The following is a 20,945-nucleotide window of genomic DNA, read 5'->3' as shown; positions in this document are numbered from 1 at the left end:
GATATTTTATAAGCTTTAATCTGTAGCCGTTAATATGCACCTTAGCTATAGTTCACGTGAGTTTTTTTTAAATTTCCCCAGAGTTTTTAAAATTGATGATACGTGATGAGTAGACGCGCAGGTGAATGATATTTAAGTTGTGTTAAATTCTCATAAACCTTTAACGGCCCACGAAATAAAACGCGAAAGCAAACTCCTCGCCAAAACGAAATTATTTAACTAATAAACCTTATAAACCGCGTATTTGCAAAAACCCTTGGCTGTTTCAGCGATGGTTGACTTTCACAAGTTTTATTTCGCGTGTCGCTTCGAGCGTGCTCGGTATGTTTCAGTAACAATTGCTATACTAATTTACATATTTTAATAGTCAGTTTCTCTTCGCCGAGCTTTGGGTTACTTATTACATTAAAATACTACCCAGTTTCTTATCTTTTTTTCGTGCATAATGAACGAAAATATACTATATCTTCTGCCACAAACTAAAGGTATGGTAATTTGAAAAAAAAACAAACAAACAAAAACAAAAAACAAAAAAATGAAAAAAGAAATAATTTTTGGATCTGTGTCCACAGCGTTTTAGTCAGGGATGTGTGATGAACTATTGATTCCAGTGGAAACGTAAGGTTGATCTGCTGTTTTGTTAGACAGGTGACGGGGATCACGATTACATTTGAATGCGATAATTTTCATAAGTCTTAGTCTCTCATTGTCGTTCTGAGATTCCATGCAATCGAAAAATACCTCAAACATCCCAGACAAAATTAACAAAATAAAAGCGCTGAGAATAACAAAGAGAAGGTCGATAACAACGAAACAGGTTCTATCCAAGATTGGCAGACACTTGCCTATTTTTTTTATTTATTCGACTTATGGCAAAGAAAATATGATCACTGACTCTGTTTCAAATATCATTCAACGAAATGGGCTGCTCTAACCGATAACAAAAAAATATATAAGTGTACATTTTGGTGTTATTTAAGCCGGCGAACGGATCTGGGTATACAAAATCCGGTTCTTTCGCCTAGAACGAACCCACGAAAATGTGTGAAAGTGAGAAAATTTAACATAAAGACAACCGATAACAAAGACGTCTGGACCATAGCTAGATCTTACAAAGTCAGGTATTTATAAAGGTACATATAAAGTGTCATTTTAACTGTTTGAATTTAAACCTGAATTACCTTGAGCAGCATTGAGAAAGTAACTCCCTGTTGATCATGAAAGTTGGCCTTTTCGTTGATGAGGGAAATGTCGTGCTTGTTCAGTTCACAAGTTCCTTTGCCGTCCTTCATGGATGACATCTTGTAGTTTGTAGAAGTACACCAAGCGTATCTCATACATTGTTGGCCGCACGATAACAAACTGGGAGAACCAAACCGTTTGACAACGTATCCCTTAAGCTGCTTATTTTCGTGGGTTGCGAAGTATGATGACCGAGAAAACGTAGCACCTTCTTCGGCAGAGAAAACGAACGTAGTTTGAAAGAGAAAAAATAATAATACTATTTCACCCGCCATTACCGATCGGACTCGTAGGAAACTTGGAGGTTTTAATGAGATGTTGATCCCTTTTATCTGAAGGTGGTGTTTCTTTATTCGGGCCTGCATTGTTCATAAATGTGCGACATGATTCGCTAATTTCATTCGGTAATCAAGAGGGGCGTGCGGAGTTGAAACATTACAGCCGTTGTTTCAGATGTATTCCGTAAATTCTTACCAGTCTCCTCTCAAGCTGCAACGTTTTTACCTGCGTGAGATTTGTTTCTGTGTTTTTGAGAAAAAGAGTTTTTAACTTACTGGGAGAAATGCTTCTCAATAATAGCAGCTGTTATTGTTTGAGGCTAGGGGCATTGTTTCTGTTGCGACAGTTCTATTGTTCCCTCAAGTGTATCGAGCCATTCATCTGAGACTTTGCCAGAACTCCTAACTAACCTATCAAGAGTGGCGCTATACGGTGACATCTAAAATGACTTTTCAGTTGGCACTAAAAGTGGCTCTTAAACTAACACTTAAATAGGCTCTAACGGTTTCACTTAATTAAAGTAACAGTAAAATAAAAATGGTTCATATTAAAATAAGTCATTATTAATTTCATCACCCGATCTAGCTTCACATCTGTCTCCAGTCCAAAGCGGTTGGTAAACGTATAAAAAAAGTTTGCTTTTCCTTGTCAAGCAATCAAGAACCTCCGCCGTCCATTGAAAAAGCTGGTGATCAGACATCCCGGAATAATAACAAAAACTAATTTACGTAAAATACAGAAAAAATTAATGAAATCCGTGAAAATAGTTGAGGGAAGCTTGCAATGGTCAGTACTTCAGTTTCTCGATTGGATTGGCTTTTATTATCTCTTCTAACAAGAGTCTGTTCGTTTGGTGAGAAAAATACCATCATGCATTGCTAGACTAATTCAAATCTAAAATTACCTTTAACTAGTTAGCTTAAGCATCATCGAGAAACAGATTTCTTGCTGATCGTGAAACTCTGCGTTTTCGTCGACGAGGAAGATGTCGTGCTTGTTCAGGTCACAAGTTCCTTTGCCGTCCTTTTTGGATGACATTTTGTAGTTTGTAGAAGTACACCAAGCGTTTCGCATACCTTGTTGGCCGCACGATAACAAACTGGGAGAATCAAACCGTTTGACAACGTATCCCTTAATATATTTAGATAGATTACACAGATTTATTTGATTTGATCGGAAGAAACAAACGCCGGAAAAGATTATGCCTTTCGGTGTCTTTTTGTTTGTTTGTTTGTTTTGTTTTGTTTTGTTTTGTTGTTTTTGTTTTTGTTTTCTTGTCTTCTTTCATTTTATTAAGTCCGCATCACCTCAATCAATCAATCAATCAATCAATCAATCAATCAATCAACTTTATTTAGAGAGGGTGACACATGACAGTATAAACTGATAAACTAGTGGCCCTCTGTGCTAAATATCTATAAGCAATTATAAAATACGGAAAATCGAGATCAAAGTGGTCGACTTTTAGCACAATAGAGCCGTCCGTTTAAAAAAGATGCTTCATCGGCTGCGTTAATATATACAAGACAGAAGAGCAGCTTTTAAGCTGCTCTTCTGTCTTGTATAAAAAATCTAATCTTAGGGAAGACTGATAATTAATATATCTTCACAGAAAATAAAACCCAATAATCTCCTGCTTGTCAAGTAGTATCACAGATTGAGTACTTGTTACATCCATGTACAAAACAAAAGTGGCCGCCACCGTGTAAAATCCTGGACCATCAGTGGTCGCCTCAGGACCCCGTGAATCCTTTCTGACAAAGAACAACTGGGGCTCTAATCTTATCTGCATCAGAAAAACTGCATTCCACTTCCCTATTCTGCCTGAGGCCGCATACATGTGGACACATTTCTCTTGCACCTGATTGGGTTCCCCGCTTGCCCATGCAGAAAACTGTCCCGCTAGGGGAGTATCATCGATCCAGTAGAACTGATCTCCAGCAGACGGGTTTCTGTGAAGACCAAGCCATGCACCCCAAAATGTTACCTGTTTTTGCTTCATTACCAGATCAAGTGTGAAATTATTTTCATCTTGTGATCTGATGATAGCGAGGTCTCCTCCCAGATTTTGGCAAGTCGTTCGAGCGTCGCTCCAGTTAGCGGTCGGGATGTCGATGACGAGGTAACAAGAACTTCCGTGAAGAACCCAATATTGCGGACAATCTAATCGGGTTAAATTCAACAACGGAGCATATTTCAGTTCAGAACTATTCGAAAGCCCGGACATTTTCGGGCCCGTAAAGCCATTTTCAATTAATCGGTATCTAAAAACAGAAAGGTGTATATGTTTTAAACTTCTTGTATGAAGGGACCTTCTGATCATAGTAGGAATACGTGAATAACACAGCTCTGTAATCATAAGGTTCGAGATTTTGCTATGGCTTTTCGGGTGCGAAAACGTTTCGGGACCTTCGAGAAACGGGTCCCTCAACCGACAACGAACACTTGGTTCCATGGTGTAGGAAAACGACGCAAAGCAAAGCGTACAGATTGTCACTTGCTTTACAGCCTCTGATAACTAAATCGAACACAGCTATCTTAATATCAGGGATATCGGGGGAAACCGCTCAAAGTCTGTTTTGATCCTAACACAAATGACAAACAGGTCAAAAAGCAGCTTTTCAAAGTTAGGCGAAAGCGGACTTTTAAATCAGCTTTGATATTTTGATTTTCATTCTGTCGATTGCTATACAACTTTTCAGTTATGTAACATTTTTGACAAAGAGCCTGTCATATTTTGCAACCGACGCAAAAGATCGGCTAGAGACTGATCTTAAGATACGTCAAAACAAGAAGGCCATGATTAAGAAGGAAAGTAATTATTTTTAAATGGTGTTTTACCGCTATTTAAACTGTGGCAGAGCATGCATTACCCAATCTAACTTCACATCTGTCTCCAGTCCAAAGTGGTTGACACGAGCATAAAAACGTTTGCTTTTTCTTGTCAGGCAAACAAGAACCTCCATTTAAGCAGCTCCTGAACAAACACCCCTAATTAATAATAGGAAAAATACATCGCATAAAGAAATATGAATATAATATATATCAAATGAAAACCCTAAGAACCATTGAGGAGAAACTTTCAATAGCAAGCTTAAAGATGTATTTCACTTTTCTCAATTGCATAGGCCTGATTTAACATTTAACAGGAAGATATAATTCAGTTGTTTGGCCAAACAACATGTCATTTGTGGTAGGCTAGATCAAATCCAAAATTACCTCATACAAATTACCTTCAGCATCATGGAGTAAGTGACTCCCTGCTCATCATGAAAGTTGATGTTTTCGTTGATGAGAGAGATGTCGTGCTTGTTCAGTTCACAAGTTCCTTTGCCGTTCTTCTTGGATGACATTTTGTAGTTTGTAGAAGTACACCAAGCGTTTCTCATACATTGTTGGCTGCACGATATCAGACTGGGAGAGTCAAACCTTTTAACAACGTAACCCTTAAGCTGCTTATTTTCTCGAATTTCAAAGTATGATGAACGAGATATAGAGTTTTCTTCGGTGGAGAAAACAGCGGTAGATTGTAATAAGAAAAACATCAAAACTTTTGTAAATCCCATCACTATGTAAAGTCAGTGCGAACTATAATATTCTTGATATTAAAGAGATACGTCAAATCACTCGCTTTTTCATGTGACTGAGAAAATTAGTTCATTGTGATAGGTGGACAGCAGAAAATTTATGCGTAAATTCTTAATATAATTTGTTTTGTAATGCAGTGCAAATAAATACATTTGCAAGATGGTGTATAATCCGCATTTGAACCCTGATGGTTAAACGAAATACTCGGCTCTCTAAGACGACATGAACGATTGGTCGATTTCAGTCTGTGTAATCAGCTCGGTGGTGGTCGGTTATCTTCGGCAGCCATAGTTTAACAGGTGTTCATATTTTCCATTCGGTAAGTTAATATTCTTATCAATGTCATCTCTATTTTAAATTTAACTTGTTCGAGGTTAGACACAGCAGTAACATCAATAGAGATAACATTGAAGTTATCAGCCTTCTAATTTGTGGTAAATTTGTGACCATTCAAAGCGACGAAAATTCCATTCAAATTTCTTGGCCGTTGGTCGGTCAAACCGTAATATTTTTCGGATTTCTCTTGATAAATACAAAAGTTCTTTATATCTGTAACAATAAATTTCGAGAAAAGTCGATGGTAGACCCAGCACTTAAGTAAGATGAACTCCTTCGATCCGCCACATTGGCTGGCCGCCAAGGTCACTCGAAATCGGCCTTCTCGGTATTTTTCAAAGTAAAAACAAGTGGAACTTTTTATCATCCATTTCGTAGTTAGAGCCCTGAAACAAGACTGCATGCCAAATTTCATGCAGCAAAATTGGTGACTGCGGTGGTCGCGATACTTTTATTTGGCTGAAAATAACAGACTACGGGTGCGTTCCTTTGGGGTGATCTGGATCAGGATCAGTGATCCTAGATCACTTGGATCATGGTGCATCAAAGGAACCGATGAATCCACTCTGGTCACGGATTCATCGGTTCCTTTGATGCACCATGATCCGAGTGATCTTGGATCACTGATCCTGATACAGATCAGCCCAAAGGAACGCACCCTATGACTCCCTGATAACTCTTAAAAAATTGTCACGCGCGCCCCAACATAACGCAATGAGGAATCTCAACCTTTTCCTACCCCCAGTTCCAGTGAAAGAAAACACGGCCTCAACAGTTGATACATGTTCCTTAGCTTTTATTTTGCGTTCACTACACAACCAAACACACTCAAAGGTTGAGGCATGAGCGCGTTGGTCAGCCAGGCCTAAGATTTGTTTTAATAGAACTCTTTAGCTTGGGCGGTTTGTTTTCCCATTGTAGACCACGTGATATTCTCTAGAGAATTTTTCTTTCATTCATCTTAAAATTTTTCATTCATATACATGCGACTATTTAAAAATTTGAAAGCAAGAATTCTCAAGAGTATCATCACGTGGTCTGCAATGGGAAAACAAACTGCCCAAGGTAAAGAGGTCTATTGAGACAATAAGCTATCATCAAAGTGGATAAGAGATAAATAAAATGACATCCTACATTCGCCAAAGCTGGACACGTAGACCCTAAAATCCTCTTATTAGGAAAAATTGAGACCATTTCAACCCTGACCAAATGCAATGGCACCACCTTTGGGGTTTAAGGAGAATGAAAGAGAAATCAGATAACGCTATTTAGACGATAAAATAAACCTTATACGAAAGTGCTAGTGGCAAGGTTGACCGAAGAATATCACAAGTTTCTCAACCGTCTCTTCTTACAAACGCACAAACCACGAGCTTTGGCGTACTACGCTCGCGTCCAGTTCTCTGTTTCCTGTCGGCAAAATATTAATTTATGTTAATACCGATTATCACAAATTACACTTTATTGCAACAATTAATAACGTTTTTTACAATAACTGTCTAATTTCTCGCGCGCTGATTGGCTTATTTTATCATCAATAAGAGTACAGACAGATAAAATTTTAATTCATGCAAGCTTTCAAGTTTAACTTTCAGCTGTTAAACTGTCAACGTTTTAACCAATGAGATTTTATGGACTTTTGTAAGTAGCCAATCAAAAAGCGAGAAAAGCTAACGACAACGTTTGCGTCATTTAGCGTAAAATTCACTTATCTTTGTTGACGGCAAGTTTACGGCGTCTTTTCCCTTCATTTATTCCCCGCTTTTGACCATTTTGGGGTCTTGTTATTGTAAAAAACAAATTGACGTCAGTTTTTTATGCGTCTGTCCTCTTATTGATAATAAATTTCGTCATAACATTGTCAATGCTTACTGTGAAACCACTCGCTTGCGGCTCGTGGTTCCACAGCAACTTTGACAATGTTATGACGCAATTTATCATCAATAAGAGGGCAGACGCATAAAAAACTGACGGCAATTTGTTTAACTTATAATCTATCAAATATTTTCGCTTGCGCGCAATTGGTTTAAACGCGTCAGGTGACTAAATATTCCGCAGCTAAATTAGAGAATATCTGAGTGATGTGTCTTCCTCGGCCCTTTTACCAGATGAGGACCAAATACTGGCCTCGCCATCACATGAGCCCTTTTTGACAGAGGATAACTGGGGCTTCACTCTTGTTTGCGGCAGACAAAGTACATTTCTTGTCATTCCACTTTCCAGCTTTGTAAAAATCCGCATATATTTGGGCACATTTCTCACAAGGGTTGTTTGACTCATTTCTTGCCCGTGCAGAATAATGATCCAGCCGACGGTTTTAAAGACCAAGCCAGGCACCCTCTTTTTGTACCGTTTTTTGGTCTTTTAACAGCTCAAGAACAAAGTTATTCCCATCTTCAGGTCTGATGATAGTGAGGTCTCCTCCCAGAATCTGGCAAGTAGTTTGAGCGTCGCTCAATTTGAGCGTCGGAGTGTCGATGACGTAGTAGCATGAATTTCCTCGATTAACCCAATTTTGCGGACTACCTAATCATGTTAAATATAACAATGGAGTACATATCAGTAAAGAAATATTTCAGAACTAGATCAATTTTCATGTGATTTGGAAATGACTGTACTAGGCGTTGACACTCCCAGTTTCAAAGTTGCTGTGCAAAAGCTGACTTTTTCGCCAGCTTTGATTTTGAGTTTTACACCGTCAATTTTCCTGATGATACCGTAGGTCGGCGAACGCTTGGATTTTTAAACGATTTTAAGAGCCAGTTCCTGTAAATACCGAGAATGAGATGACAGTCGCGAAATTTTCGATTTCTTCATATTTTGCCCAAATAACCTCTGTGGTGAGTTATTTTCGAAAATACCATTCAAAGGTCCTGAAGCGCTTCAGTTTTTTCGAAATCGAGGAAAGTTTGAAAATGGCCATTTTAGCTGCCTGACGCCGCCAAAAATGGCCGAAAATTGTGCATTTTCTTTTCGCTCGTACAGATCAACGCGATGATATCTATCAATATACTTTGGGTAGCTCATAGTGCATGTCTTGCTGTTTCTAAAGCATTAATTTGATTAGCAAAACCTCCAAGTTTAAAAATATTTTAGGCCGATACAAGTATCTTCATCGAAGCTCATAAGCGAAATGGCTAATCTTAGCTAATTTCAATACCATCAAAAGCCCACTGGTACATTGAATTTGAAGTCGAAACTAAAATTTTCTGAAAGCCCATACTCTATATTATGTTATGTAAAAGTCTCTTTCGCGGCCCGAAAAAACTAACCCGTTGAGAGACATAAACGTGTGGTACATTTTTGTAAATTCGTCATTCCTGAAACCAACATGGAACTTGGTCAGCTACCTTCATCAAGAACAAAAATAAGCGAATGGAAACCTTTTTCGTCAATAAGGATACTTGTAATGTTTTTTTTTTCCTTTTAGATTGACCAAATGATTAACTTTGCAAACATTTGCAGTTAAATCAAAATAGACGCTGCTTTTGGTACATTGTAATGTTATGCAAATTTATTTCGATCACCGGAACGCGCATATCGCCCGAAACTGATTTTCCTTCCGCCTACTGTATGTTTCTTTTTGAAGGATACAACTGTAGCACACATTATTCGTTCAATATCGGCAGTTTTAACTTTTGTGGAACACCCATGGCCACAGCCAAACTTGACTTCAAGTAAAAAAAAAAACATTTTGAAACGTGAAGTGTGAGTAAACAATCGATTACAGTTGCATCATCATGTTTGGTGTAAATATTCGAACACAACCATTTCATGCAAACAGGTACACTCTACTTTAAAAATAACCGTCTCATCGCAGCATTTCTTGAAATCCTGGTCTGAGACCAGGTAATGCCGATAACAAAGCGCGAGCAGTTGACGAAACTTCATGATCAACTGTCGAAACGTTGTACTTGTGGAATAAGCAAGATGATTCAACCTTTGTATTTCTTACCCGTGTGCTTGCAAATCTTATGGATACCGGCAATTGCCCCTGTCTGTTACCACCAGATTTACAGATGAATCGTTCGTTTCCTATCACTTAATATGGCACATACCTCTGAATAAAACACATACTGTGACATCATTTTCCTTGGAGTGTTCCAACAGTCGTCCGCGGCTACTTACAAAACGTAAGCAGCAAGACAGAAAAACCACAAAGACTTCTTCGTCAATAACACTACGCTGTCCAGATTTCTTTCTTACAAAGTTTCCAGACTTGGCTCTCTTTTAAAATTTCAAGACTTCGCCGTTCTGTTGGCCAGTCCGAATAACGGTCATGGCGTTAGTTGAGTAATTACTTGCCTTTGTTTGGTGGTCCGGTTCGCACAATTAGGCAAATGTGGATTCGTGACAATCGGCCACTGTACTAAATATCTCGATATCTGACGTTTTGCAAAGTGAGTGAAGATGGCGACGTAGACCTCGAGGGGAGAGGGACACCCATATAAGAAGGACGGGGGTGCTTCTCAAAAATTTTGATCCTCTAAGATCCCCTAAGAGGTACCAAGATCCTGTTTTTCTCCTCTAAAATATACCAATTCTTACATAACAAATTATCTCCCCGCGTCATATTTTTTTCGGCCAGGAGCCATAATCGGGGACGGAGACCGTAAGTCTCGGGATTCGCGCGCACCTATGTTATGGGATAATTTTTCTATTTTTAGAACAAATTGCGCCATCCTAACGTCATATATCCGCGCGGATTCACGCACATGACGGGGGCTCTCGCGTGGATGTTGTCACGTTGCGTGATCAAATAGTGAGAGTTGAGAGATTCTCTTGCGTATTTTTCACAGCGATGGCAGGGAATAAGGCAGGGAATACGAACCAGGGCGCTTATATGTAGTTTTATGCTCTGAGCTAACGGAAAAGGTGGGTTTTTCAGGGTCGAAAACAAGACTTTAATCTCGCGCTTGGAATGAATAATAAGATCTGCTCACGCTAGTTGTAAGCTCACGCGTATGTTTTTGCGTTTGTTCTGACTTAAGAATATAGCAAGAAAACGCTCTATTCTGGTATCGAGTTAACTTGTGAGTTTCTCAGACAATGGTTAATCATAACCAAAACCTTTTTTGATGGTTTCTTATTGTTTCTGCTTGTTTGTTGAGTTTGCAAAAGTTTTTGAAAGGAAAGTTTGAAGCGTGCAGTTAGCTCATTTGCATAGTGCAGCTCGTGCACTTTCAAGTCCGAGTCGGTGTTTTCAATTGTCAACAAATCTTGACAAAGATTTCTTTCGTTATCCTTTGTGCTGAGATGCTGCAACAAATTTCACGAACGCGAAAAAGGCTACTAACATCATGTGTGTTTCTTCAACATAAGCATAGTGAAGTTTTACACTGCGAAAATGAAAATAGACAAGGAGTTTTGATAACTCGATCAACAAAATCGAAATCGTTATTCCAAGTTGATTAAAGAAAGCGTCATCGTAACTTGGTTGATTATTTCTGCTTTATTCTCACATTTATCAATCTTAAACATATTTAAAAACTATAGAGTTTTGTTTGAGTTCGATGTACGCTTTCACACGAAAGTGCGGTGGAAGTACAATTTGTCATGTTTACTGACTGTACAAAACACGCATCGGCGGGCGCTCTCATTCAACGACAACAGAGAATTTACTGGATTTTTACACGAATAAAACTGAGCAGTATCTACGGACATAAAGTTATTAGGCCTCGATGAAACGTCAAGCGTTGCTTACAATTCAAGCGAAACTCAAACTAGCAATTATTTTGTTTTACTTTTCGGTCGCGATAGATTGACAAGTTCCTCGCAAACGTGTGGCTAGGGGAGCTAGCTAGGAAACTATGAAGTCCTGAAGGTCTGCTGTATCTAAATATGTCCAGCTAGTTTTTTGTAGGCTCGATTTCCGCCGCTTTCTCGAGTCCGGTCTACGTTCCTCCCCGAGAAGAGACGGCTGGACGCGTGAGCGGCAAAGCATGTCTGTGACGTATCTTCATAATGTAATTCTTGCGGCGCTTCAGGTGGCCGGAAATGTCATCTGATGACAATCATAGGCAGGCACACATGACGCATACGGCTCGTAAAATTTGTGGCGTTTTTTCACATTATTGTTGCGGAAGGGCTTTACATGCTGTGTTCTATAGAAGAGTTGTTTTTTTTTAAAGTATAGCAGAGCTGTTTGACTATACTGCAGCAACTGTCATGTCAAAGGTCACACATATGTTGGTGTAAATGGTGTTGACACCATGTTTATGTTTTGCTTGTTCGGTTTGCTTTGGTTCATTTAAAAATTTAATTTTGTCTGGCTTCGCCAGAGACTGGTGTTGCTTCTTTTCAAGAAGACTAAGGTACACATCAATTTGACTGGGTGTTTTTTTTCTTGAAATCGATGTTTGCGTTTATTCCTCCCTTTGTTTACTTTGTTCGTTATCTCGTATTCTGGTACCACATGATTCAAATATAGATTCTAACGTATAAGTCTGTTGACTATTTTTCGTGTTGTATATGCTACTATGGTTTAGATCAGGCATGATTTCATCAGTTGACGGTATTTGGTTAAATATCCCACTAATGCGATCGCACTTCATATCGAACAACTCCTTTGCTACTGCGAGAAAGCTAATTAACCGCGCGGCCATGGGCCGAGCGCGGTTCTAGGTTTACCCGTGGTTTATTATTAACCGCGCGGCCGTGGGCCGAGCGCGGTTCATGGTTTACCCGTGGTTTTTTTTTTTTTCGACTTCTGTGCGAGCACACCCAAGCTTCCACTCGGCCAAATTTTGAGTCACGCAACCTGTGATGTTTACTCGCCAAAAGCTGTTGAAACATGAATAAATCTCATCTTTCGCGGGAAAAAATTAAAAACCCAGCGCTCGTCAAAAATTATATTTTTTCACCAGAAATTTAGCTCGGAACATATACATATTTATATTCGTTTGAATCGCCCATGAAATGACCTTTTCCGGATATTTTTTCCTTCGGGGTCAACCGAAACCTCCGATTACAAAATCACGCCGAACCCACACGTTGCAAAAAAATCTCTTCAAAACCCTGACTTCGAAGCGATATAACACTTCAGCGTTAATAGCTACCACACATCAGCAGACTGTAAATCTATTCCTTAACAATCCAGCTTTATCGTGTTAAAATTTCAGCGAAATCGAACAAAACCAGAATTAATTAGAATTTTTTTGTGACCTCACTCCCCAGACTTGACCTAACAAAGGAAGCAACGGTCGCCCATAGCAACCGAAAAACACGAAAATAACAAAGCCGACGTTTCGGCCAAAAAACTCCAGAATTATCGCCTGAGAGCTTAAACTTGAATGGGAACATCTTTTTCGAACTTTTTTCAACTGATTTAGATGAAAGACTGGCCTCGGCGGGCTACAAAAAAGACCAAGAGAAAAACAGAACAAGACAGCAGAACAAGCTGATAACATTTCATCGCATGGCTTTCGGCACGAAAACGAAAATACAGCTTACTTCTGGATAAATTCAGCCTTAGAAGCCAGCAACCGGTCCCAAATTACTTTCTCTATCCTTACAAATGTCCTGACTTCCATCTCCGAAAGATTTTGCCCCAATTTTGAGCAAATAAACATTTCGTCGACGGTGACCGCCATTACGCTGGCTTGCATACTAAATTAGCTAACTTGCCAAAATTCTCCCGAGGGGGGGATATGACGAAAAGAGCTGAAAAATGGCCTGTAATTGGCTAATGATGAGATCATCCCACTGTCCAAATTTGGTCAGAATCGAAAGTAACGCCAATTTTCTGTCACGTTTTCAATCCGTGGTCACTGGAGTGACCAAAAATCGATACATCGGTCGGGATAGAGTTTTATTATTAAATTATATGACTTGTGTGACTACTCTGCTAGCCCTTTACTCGTGGAAAACACCAATTAAATTTAATCATGACTTTTAAGAAAGAAAGCTGTTGTTAATAGTGTTATTATCGAGTCATTTATATCGTTCATGCCCATATATATCCCGAAGAAAGTTCTACAAAGATTAAGACCATTACGTCATCGGAGATTTGTCAATGGCTACCACTGATGGTGCAATAATACAGTTTGTGTTGATCAAGTGATGTGATGTCTACAGTAAGAAAAGAATCATCAATGACTGCTTTGGAATGTGCACTGCGTTCCGACGGTAGTGCTAAGCAAACAGTTAAATTTTAAAAGCGCGGTTATAAGATCTAACAGATCTTCTTGTTTTTTTTTTGTCGGAGACCAGACGTAGATCTCCACTCGGCCAACTTTGAATTACGCAATCGGTAATGTTTACTCGCCAAACCTTGTTTCTTCAGGGTCAACAGAAATCTCAGATTACAAAATCACGCCGAACCTACACGTTGCAAAAAAATCTCTTCAAAACCCTGACATCGAAGTGATATATCACTTTAGCGTTAATAGCTACCTCATATCGGCAGTATTAAAATCTAGTCGTTAACAATGCAGCTTCATCATATTAAAATTTCAACGAAATCGAACAAAACCAGAACTAAATATTATTAGATTTTTTTTTTGTAACCTAGCTTCATTGCGTGAGTCGACAAAGGAAGCGACGGTCGCCCATAGCCACCGAAACACATTAACATAACCAGTGAACCTACGTTTCGGTCAAAAAAAATCCAGGATTATTGCCTGAAAGCTGAAAATTCAAGAGGAACATCTTTTTCGAACTTTTCTCAAGTTATTTAGACGAAAAAATGACCTCGGCGGACTCCAGAAGAGAACGAAACAAAAAACAGAACGAGACAGTGAGAAGAGCCGATAATTTATTCACCGCGTGGCCTTCGTTACGTTCACGTTAAAAAACCTTACTTCTGGATAATTTCAGCCTTACAAGTCAGCAACTGGTCCCAAATTACTTTCTGTATCCTTACAAATGTCCTGACTTCCATCTCCGAAAGATTTGGCCCCAATTTTTTAGCAAATAAACATTTCGCCGACAGCAATCACCATTACGGTGGCTTGCAACTAATTCGCTAACTTCACAAAACCCTCCCGAGGGGGGGATATGACGAAAAGAGCTGAAAAATGATGACCGGAAATAGAGTAATTTTCTCAGCTTCCAGTGTGCCAAATTTGCTGGAAATAGGTTCAAAACCGATATTTTTTTTTTCGTTTTTTTTTCTTCGGGTCACTCATGCTACCAAAACAGTTAACTTTTAAAAGCGCGGTTGTAAGATCTTAAAGATCTTCTTGTTTTTTTTTTTTTGTCGGTGACCAGACGCAGACCTCCGCTCGGCCAAACTTTGAGTCACGCAACATGTGATGTTTTTCCGCCAGAAGCTGTTAAAACATAAATACACGGACAATTTTACGGATATTGTTTTCTTTTTGTGGGTAAAATATATTTTCTTTTCGTTTTATCAAAGCGTTGGATTTAAAGGGAATAATAAATACGCTGAAAAAAGGTATTACGTCAGCCATGGAATGCGCTGACGTTGCAGCTTTCACTTTTGCTACGTGACAAATAAGATCGTGTTTACTTTACAAGTTTATTTCGGCAGAAGCGACGGTCATTAATTTATTTGTAATTTTGCGAGTATTTCTTGTGGTTTTAGGCAAATGAAGTAAATCCTTTGACTGTTACATCGCCGCGAGTTCATAGATCGGAAGGAAAATTGAATATTTGCAAGCCAAGCAAAGAACGTGTCAGAACGTGCAAAGATTACGTCATTGATAGGGAAATAACCACCGTAGTAAAGATAGCCGTAGATAACGCAATTCTTGAATTATGTGACTCGTGTGACTTCTTTGCTAACCCTTAACTCAAGGGAAAAAAACAATTAAATTTAATCGTGACTTTAAAGAAAGAAAGCGGTTTGTAATAGTGTTCGTATCTTCATGACCATACATATCCCGAAGAAAGTTCCAGATTAAGACTATTACGTCATCGGAGATGTCACAACGGCTACGACTGATGGTGCGATAATAGAGTTTGTGTTGATTAAGTGCTGTGCTATATAAACTGTACAGTTGAACCTCCACTAACGGTCACCTCTACACGGTGAACTCTTACATTCGCTCTTATTTTTGCCTCTGAAATGCGCAAAATAAGGCTACAATTGTTGGTTTTCAATGTCACGCCATTCAAAATAGATCAAAATAAAAATCAAAACCGTTCAATAGATTAAGTCCAGAATCTGGGAAATGAAAGAAAGTAAATATGCAAAGACTCTCGCCGAGATTCTGGTCACAGCAATTTTTCTTATGCAACATATGCGGAGAGATTTTTTACCTAAATTTATAGAGATTTGCATGGAGACGCCATGCTAGTGCCCATCCGTATGGGCACCAACATGGCGGCCGGAAACCAACAGAAATATCTGTCACTGAGTTTTGCTACAAAAGCGTGAATTTATCCCTCGAGGAACTCTAAAACATTAAAATAATACTTTTTCTAAGACATGAACTGTTCAGATAGCCAAATTCCCCGAGATAAGTCACTTTTTTAACCATCATGACGCCGTCATGTAAATGTCGCGTCACGCAAAAGCTTCGAAATTCAAGCGTAGTGTATCACAAAACCAAGAACCCATTCGGAGCGAAACTTTGTATGAATATTAGTTTTCAGCTGCTCTTATAGATCATTAAAGTAAAATCTCAGGAGGATCAATAGTTTTGTAGTTTGAATTTTGGTGACGTCATGTGAAAACCAGCTATACATAATGCCTAACTATTTCATACCGCCTAATTATTAATGGGGAGTTCGCTAGGTCAATAATTGTGAATTCTCAAGGTAAAATAAAGGAAAATTTTAGCTCTTCTGAGTGTCCGATTTCTGGAAAGCGCCCATATTATTGTGTATATAGTTTAGCAGAAGGCAACAGGGGTGAATATGTATGTAAACTCACAACGCATATCTAAGATCTGATGCCCTCTAGGCCTCCTTTGTCCTTTTTGTATTCCAGCTCTATCACCGGTGCATTTCTATTCAAAAAGTACGAACGACAAACATGTATTTTAAAGGTAAAGAGGAAAGGTGTTTGCACAACTTTTGTGAACGCGGTAATAATTTCCATTAATCTACGTAGACATGCCGTGATAGTAGGACCCGCGGACGGCTCTGTCAGTTCGTCGAGTTCTGTCCTCTTGCAGAATTAAACAACACCCCCTCCACCCTACATCGTTCAATTTCATCCAGAAATGTTTATTTAGGCTGACAGTGCGAACCACGTTACTTGCACGAGCAAACAGTTTCCCTGGCCACCATCTTCACCCACTTTGGACACTTTGCAAGTGGCCGTCTGTCATGCAATCTACATTTGCCGGATGGTCTGAACTGGGACCACCAAACAAAGTCAAGAACTTCCTCAACTAACACCATGACAGTTATTCGGACTGGCCAACAGAACGGCGAAGTTTTGAAATTTTAAAAGAGAGCGAAGTCTGGAAACTTTGTAAGAAAGAAATCTGGACAGCGTAGTGCTATTGACGAAGAAGCCTTTGTGGTTTTTCTGTCTTGCTGCTTACGTTTTGCAAGTGGCCGCGGACGACTGTTGGAACACTCCAAGGAAAATGATGTCACAGTATGTGTTTTATTCAGAGGTATGTGCCATATTAAGTGATAGGAAACGAACAATTCATCTGTAAATCTGGTGGTAACAGACAGGGGCAATTGTATCCATAAGAATTGCAAGCACACGGGTAAGAAATACAAAAGTTGAATCATCTTGCTTATTCCACAAGTACAACGTTTCGACAGTTGATCATGAAGTTTCGTCAACTGCTCGCGCTTTGTTATCGGCATTACCTGGTCTCAGACCAGGATTTCAAGAAATGCTGCGATGAGACGGTTATTTTTAAAGTAGAGTGTACCTGTTTGCATGAAATGGTTGTGTTCGAATATTTACACCAAACATGATGGATGCAACTGTAATCGATTGTTTACTCACACTTCACGTTTCAAAATGTTTTTTTTTTTTTTACTTGAAGTCAAGTTTGGCTGTGGCCATGGGTGTTCCACAAAAGTTAAAACTGCCGATATTGAACGAATAATGTGTGCTACAGTTGTATCCTTCAAAAAGAAACATACGGTAGGCGGAAGGAAAATCAGTTTCGGGCGATATGCGCGTTCCGGTGATCGAAATAAATTTGCATAACATTACAATGTACCAAAAGCAGCGTCTATTTTGATTTAACTGCAAATGTTTGCAAAAGTTAATCATTTGGTCAATCTAAAAGGAAAAAAAAAACATTACAAGTATCCTTATTGACGAAAAAGGTTTCCATTCACTTATTTTTGTTCTTGATGAAGGTAGCTGACCAAGTTCCATGTTGGTTTCAGGAATGACGAATTTACAAAAATGTACCACACGTTTATGTCTCTCGACGGGTTAGTTTTTTCGGGCCGCAAAAGAGACTTTTACACAACATAATATAGAGTATGGGCTTTCAGAAAATTTTAGTTTCGACTTCAAATTCAATGTACCAGTGGGCTTTTGATGGTATTGAAATTAGCTAACATTAGCCATTTCGCTTATGAGCTTCGATGAAGGTACTTGTATCGGCCTAAAATATTTTTAAACTTGGACGTTTTACTAATCAAATTAATGCTTTAGAAACAGCAAGACATGCACTATGAGCTACCCAAAGTATATTGATAGATATCATCGCGTTGATCTGTACGAGCGAAAAGAAAATGCACAATTTTCGGCCATTTTCGGCGGCGTCAGCCAGGTAAAATGGCCATTTTCAAACTTTCCTCGATTTCGAAAAAACTGAAGCGCTTCAGGACTTTTGAATGGTATTTTCGAAAACAACTCACTATAGAGGTTATTTGGGCAAAATATGAAGAAATCGAAAATTTCGAGACTGTCATCTCATTCTCGGTATTTACAAGAACTGGCTCTTAATATTATTTTTAAGTAGTGTAAGGACTTAATTGAACTTTTGCCAGTTTCACGGTCAATATTGCTTGTTTATTCAACTTTTTAGGTAAGAACTTTAGACAAAGAGCTTGTCATATTTTGCAACCGACGCAGAAGATCCTGGTAAAACATGTAAAAACAAATAGGGCGCCATGATAATAATAAATGTAATTACCTTTTAATTGTGTTTCATTACGGTCATGTCATTACTACCCAGTTTAATTTTACATTTACGTTCTAATTCGCTTCGCTCAAACGAACGTAAATCATTTTACCCTTAAATTCCCGTAATACAAACAAATCACACGAGAAATATGGTAGGATGCGCAAGCGGATCCAAAACATTTTATTATAAGATAGATAGTTACTAATATAGAGTGGACTGCAAAAGAAAGAAATTACAAAGTTGTTGTTGTTGTTGTTTGTTTGTTTGTTTGTTTGTTTTTACAATTTTTTACACACTACTGTATGGAGAAATTAATATACGCTCGATAATGCATTACAAACCTAAATACTTAGTTACTTGTAACCTGTTTTCAAGGCTTTCTTCAACATACACATCCTTGGCAGAATCAGATTTCCATCTACCATGTATTTTAAGAAGTCTTTCTGGAATCGAGTTACTACTATTACGTACCGCAGATGTAATACCACCGGATCTTAAACTATGAAGACCATAATCACTAGGGTTGAGGCCCAGCTGACTTAAGGTATCCCTTAAGATATCTCTACAAGTAGTATAAGAAATCTTTCCACGTCTCAGGGTATAGCTAGAACTACTACGGTGAAAAACAAGCGGTCTAAATAAAGGGAGAGAACTACATAAGTCAATACCAGATAAATCTAAATACCGTTGAAAAACACCAACAAGACAGTACTTAGACCTGGATGCACTAATAAAGACGAAATTCCCTTCCCTATAAACATCTGTCTTACTACGAGGTACAAAGATTCTTATATAATCGCTGTGAAATTCAATATGCTTAGGAACAATATTGCATAATTCGTCGTAACGAAAAAATCCTGCAAAAGCCAAAGAGCATAACGCAGCGATACGAAGATTCTTTAAATTAGCTTCTTTCTTGTTATGAGTATCTAAAATACTCCTTATGATGTCTGCGGTAATAGGCTTGTTTTTCATAAGTGGCTGTGATTTCTGGCGTTTAGCAGATTCGATAATATTCCTGCAAAATTCACTATCCAAAGGATTACGATCCAAACTAGGGACAAAAGAATGTAACCATTTAAGGGCAGCATGGGCTAAAATTACTGAGGAACTAGAGGTGCAAGACTGCTGAACTTCAAATAAATATAGAGAAACAACACTAAGGGGAAAAGGTAACTGCATGTTGAAATGTCTACTTTTAGACCACTCCAAGAACTTTCTAATAACGCGAACGTAGGCTTTAGGTATCCGCCCTGGACTTCAACATAACTCCTAAAACCTCATAAACGTTGATTGAAGAAAATTGTTGAAAGCCTTTCCAGGAATTACTTGATAAGATTACCTGGAAAGACAAGAACAAAACATATATAATAAAGGTCTAGATAGCAGCAGACATGTGAAGATTTAAAGGAAAACGACCACTCGGAAATGTAATTGACCGCCAGGTCAATACATTCCTCAAGAGGTATGTTAGTAAAGAGACTTTCCACATCGAAGGAAACCATAAATCCCGACATTTTTCCACACGCGTACGTGAGCACTTAGCCGTTGATAGGGCCTCTCACATCTTCAAACATCTTCAGAATTCTGAACGTTGTCGCTCATTGTGTTCAATAGACTGCTTTCATATTTTAGATCACGCCACTACCAGCTTTCAACTCAAGATAAAGGAGGCTATCCATATTCAAAAAAAAAAAGAACTACCTTGCCTCAATCAGCAATTACACCATGTAAATCTAAAATTATCTTTTAATTTACACCTTTTCACGTTCTGTTGTTACTATTTGTCTTAATTAGCATTTTTGCCTACTTATTATTCAACTTGCTTTGTAATCATTTATTCAACTGAAGATGACAGAAGTTCTGTCGAAACATGTCTTTTAAACTTAAAAAAGTGGTCGTTTTCCTTAAAATCTTTACATGTCTGCTGCTATCTAGACCTTTTGGAAACATCATCAACGACATAGCAGAAAAGTATGATCACATCAACATTGCTGATCTACGAAAATTTGAGAAGATCTCGATCAAGTCTCGCAAAGCCGAGTTGGATTTAAACTTCCTACGCAACTGTCAGTCCTTCAATGTTTTTCCCAAGTTTCTCAGCTTCAATCTTCCTAACACCAATCGACACGACACTATTACCATCCGAAAACAGCTTTTGAGAAGTGCCATCGCTAAACGTTCAAGGGAACATCGGAAATTGATCCACACAAGAGACCAGCTAAGTAATCGTGTTCAAAGTATCCTGAACAGTGTAGATTTCTACATTCTCAAACGTACATTACATCACCAAGTTACGAAAGCAACCGCTCAATTTATCAAGACACACCAGAAGAAACTCAAAAATCTCACACGTAACACTTCTCTTCCTTTTAGCTCCAATGAGACTGTCACTAACAATTCCTCTCATAGTCTCACGTCAGAACAACTCGACATTCTCAAATTTGGATTAACACATTCCATCCGTCCACCAAAAAT

At 38.6% G+C, this 20,945-nt stretch overlaps 1 protein-coding gene and 1 pseudogene across 1 annotated transcript; both read right to left on the bottom strand.

Annotated features, from left to right (window-relative positions):
* Positions 1 to 2,853: 2,853 nt before the first annotated feature.
* On the bottom strand, positions 2,854 to 5,104 carry LOC149109186 (uncharacterized). The gene is made up of 3 exons (XM_089294120.1): positions 4,755 to 5,104; positions 4,395 to 4,512; positions 2,854 to 3,684 (listed from the first exon to the last, which is right to left on the bottom strand). The coding sequence occupies exons 1-3, from the start codon at positions 5,085 to 5,087 to the stop codon at positions 3,128 to 3,130; spliced, it is 1,008 nt and encodes a 335-aa protein (XP_089150246.1). The 5' UTR covers positions 5,088 to 5,104; the 3' UTR covers positions 2,854 to 3,127.
* A 2,475-nt stretch (positions 5,105 to 7,579) lies between these two features.
* Positions 7,580 to 20,945, bottom strand: part of LOC149109181 (brevican core protein-like) — a 36,799-nt pseudogene continuing 23,433 nt past the window's right edge.

Source organism: Orbicella faveolata, unplaced genomic scaffold (genome assembly GCF_042242905.1).
Source record: "Orbicella faveolata isolate gen_17 unplaced genomic scaffold, um_ofav_v1 contig_25, whole genome shotgun sequence".
Lineage (NCBI taxonomy): Eukaryota > Metazoa > Cnidaria > Anthozoa > Scleractinia > Merulinidae > Orbicella > Orbicella faveolata.
Note: the sequence above shows the minus strand (reverse complement) of the source record. Positions and strands in the feature narration are given on the sequence as shown.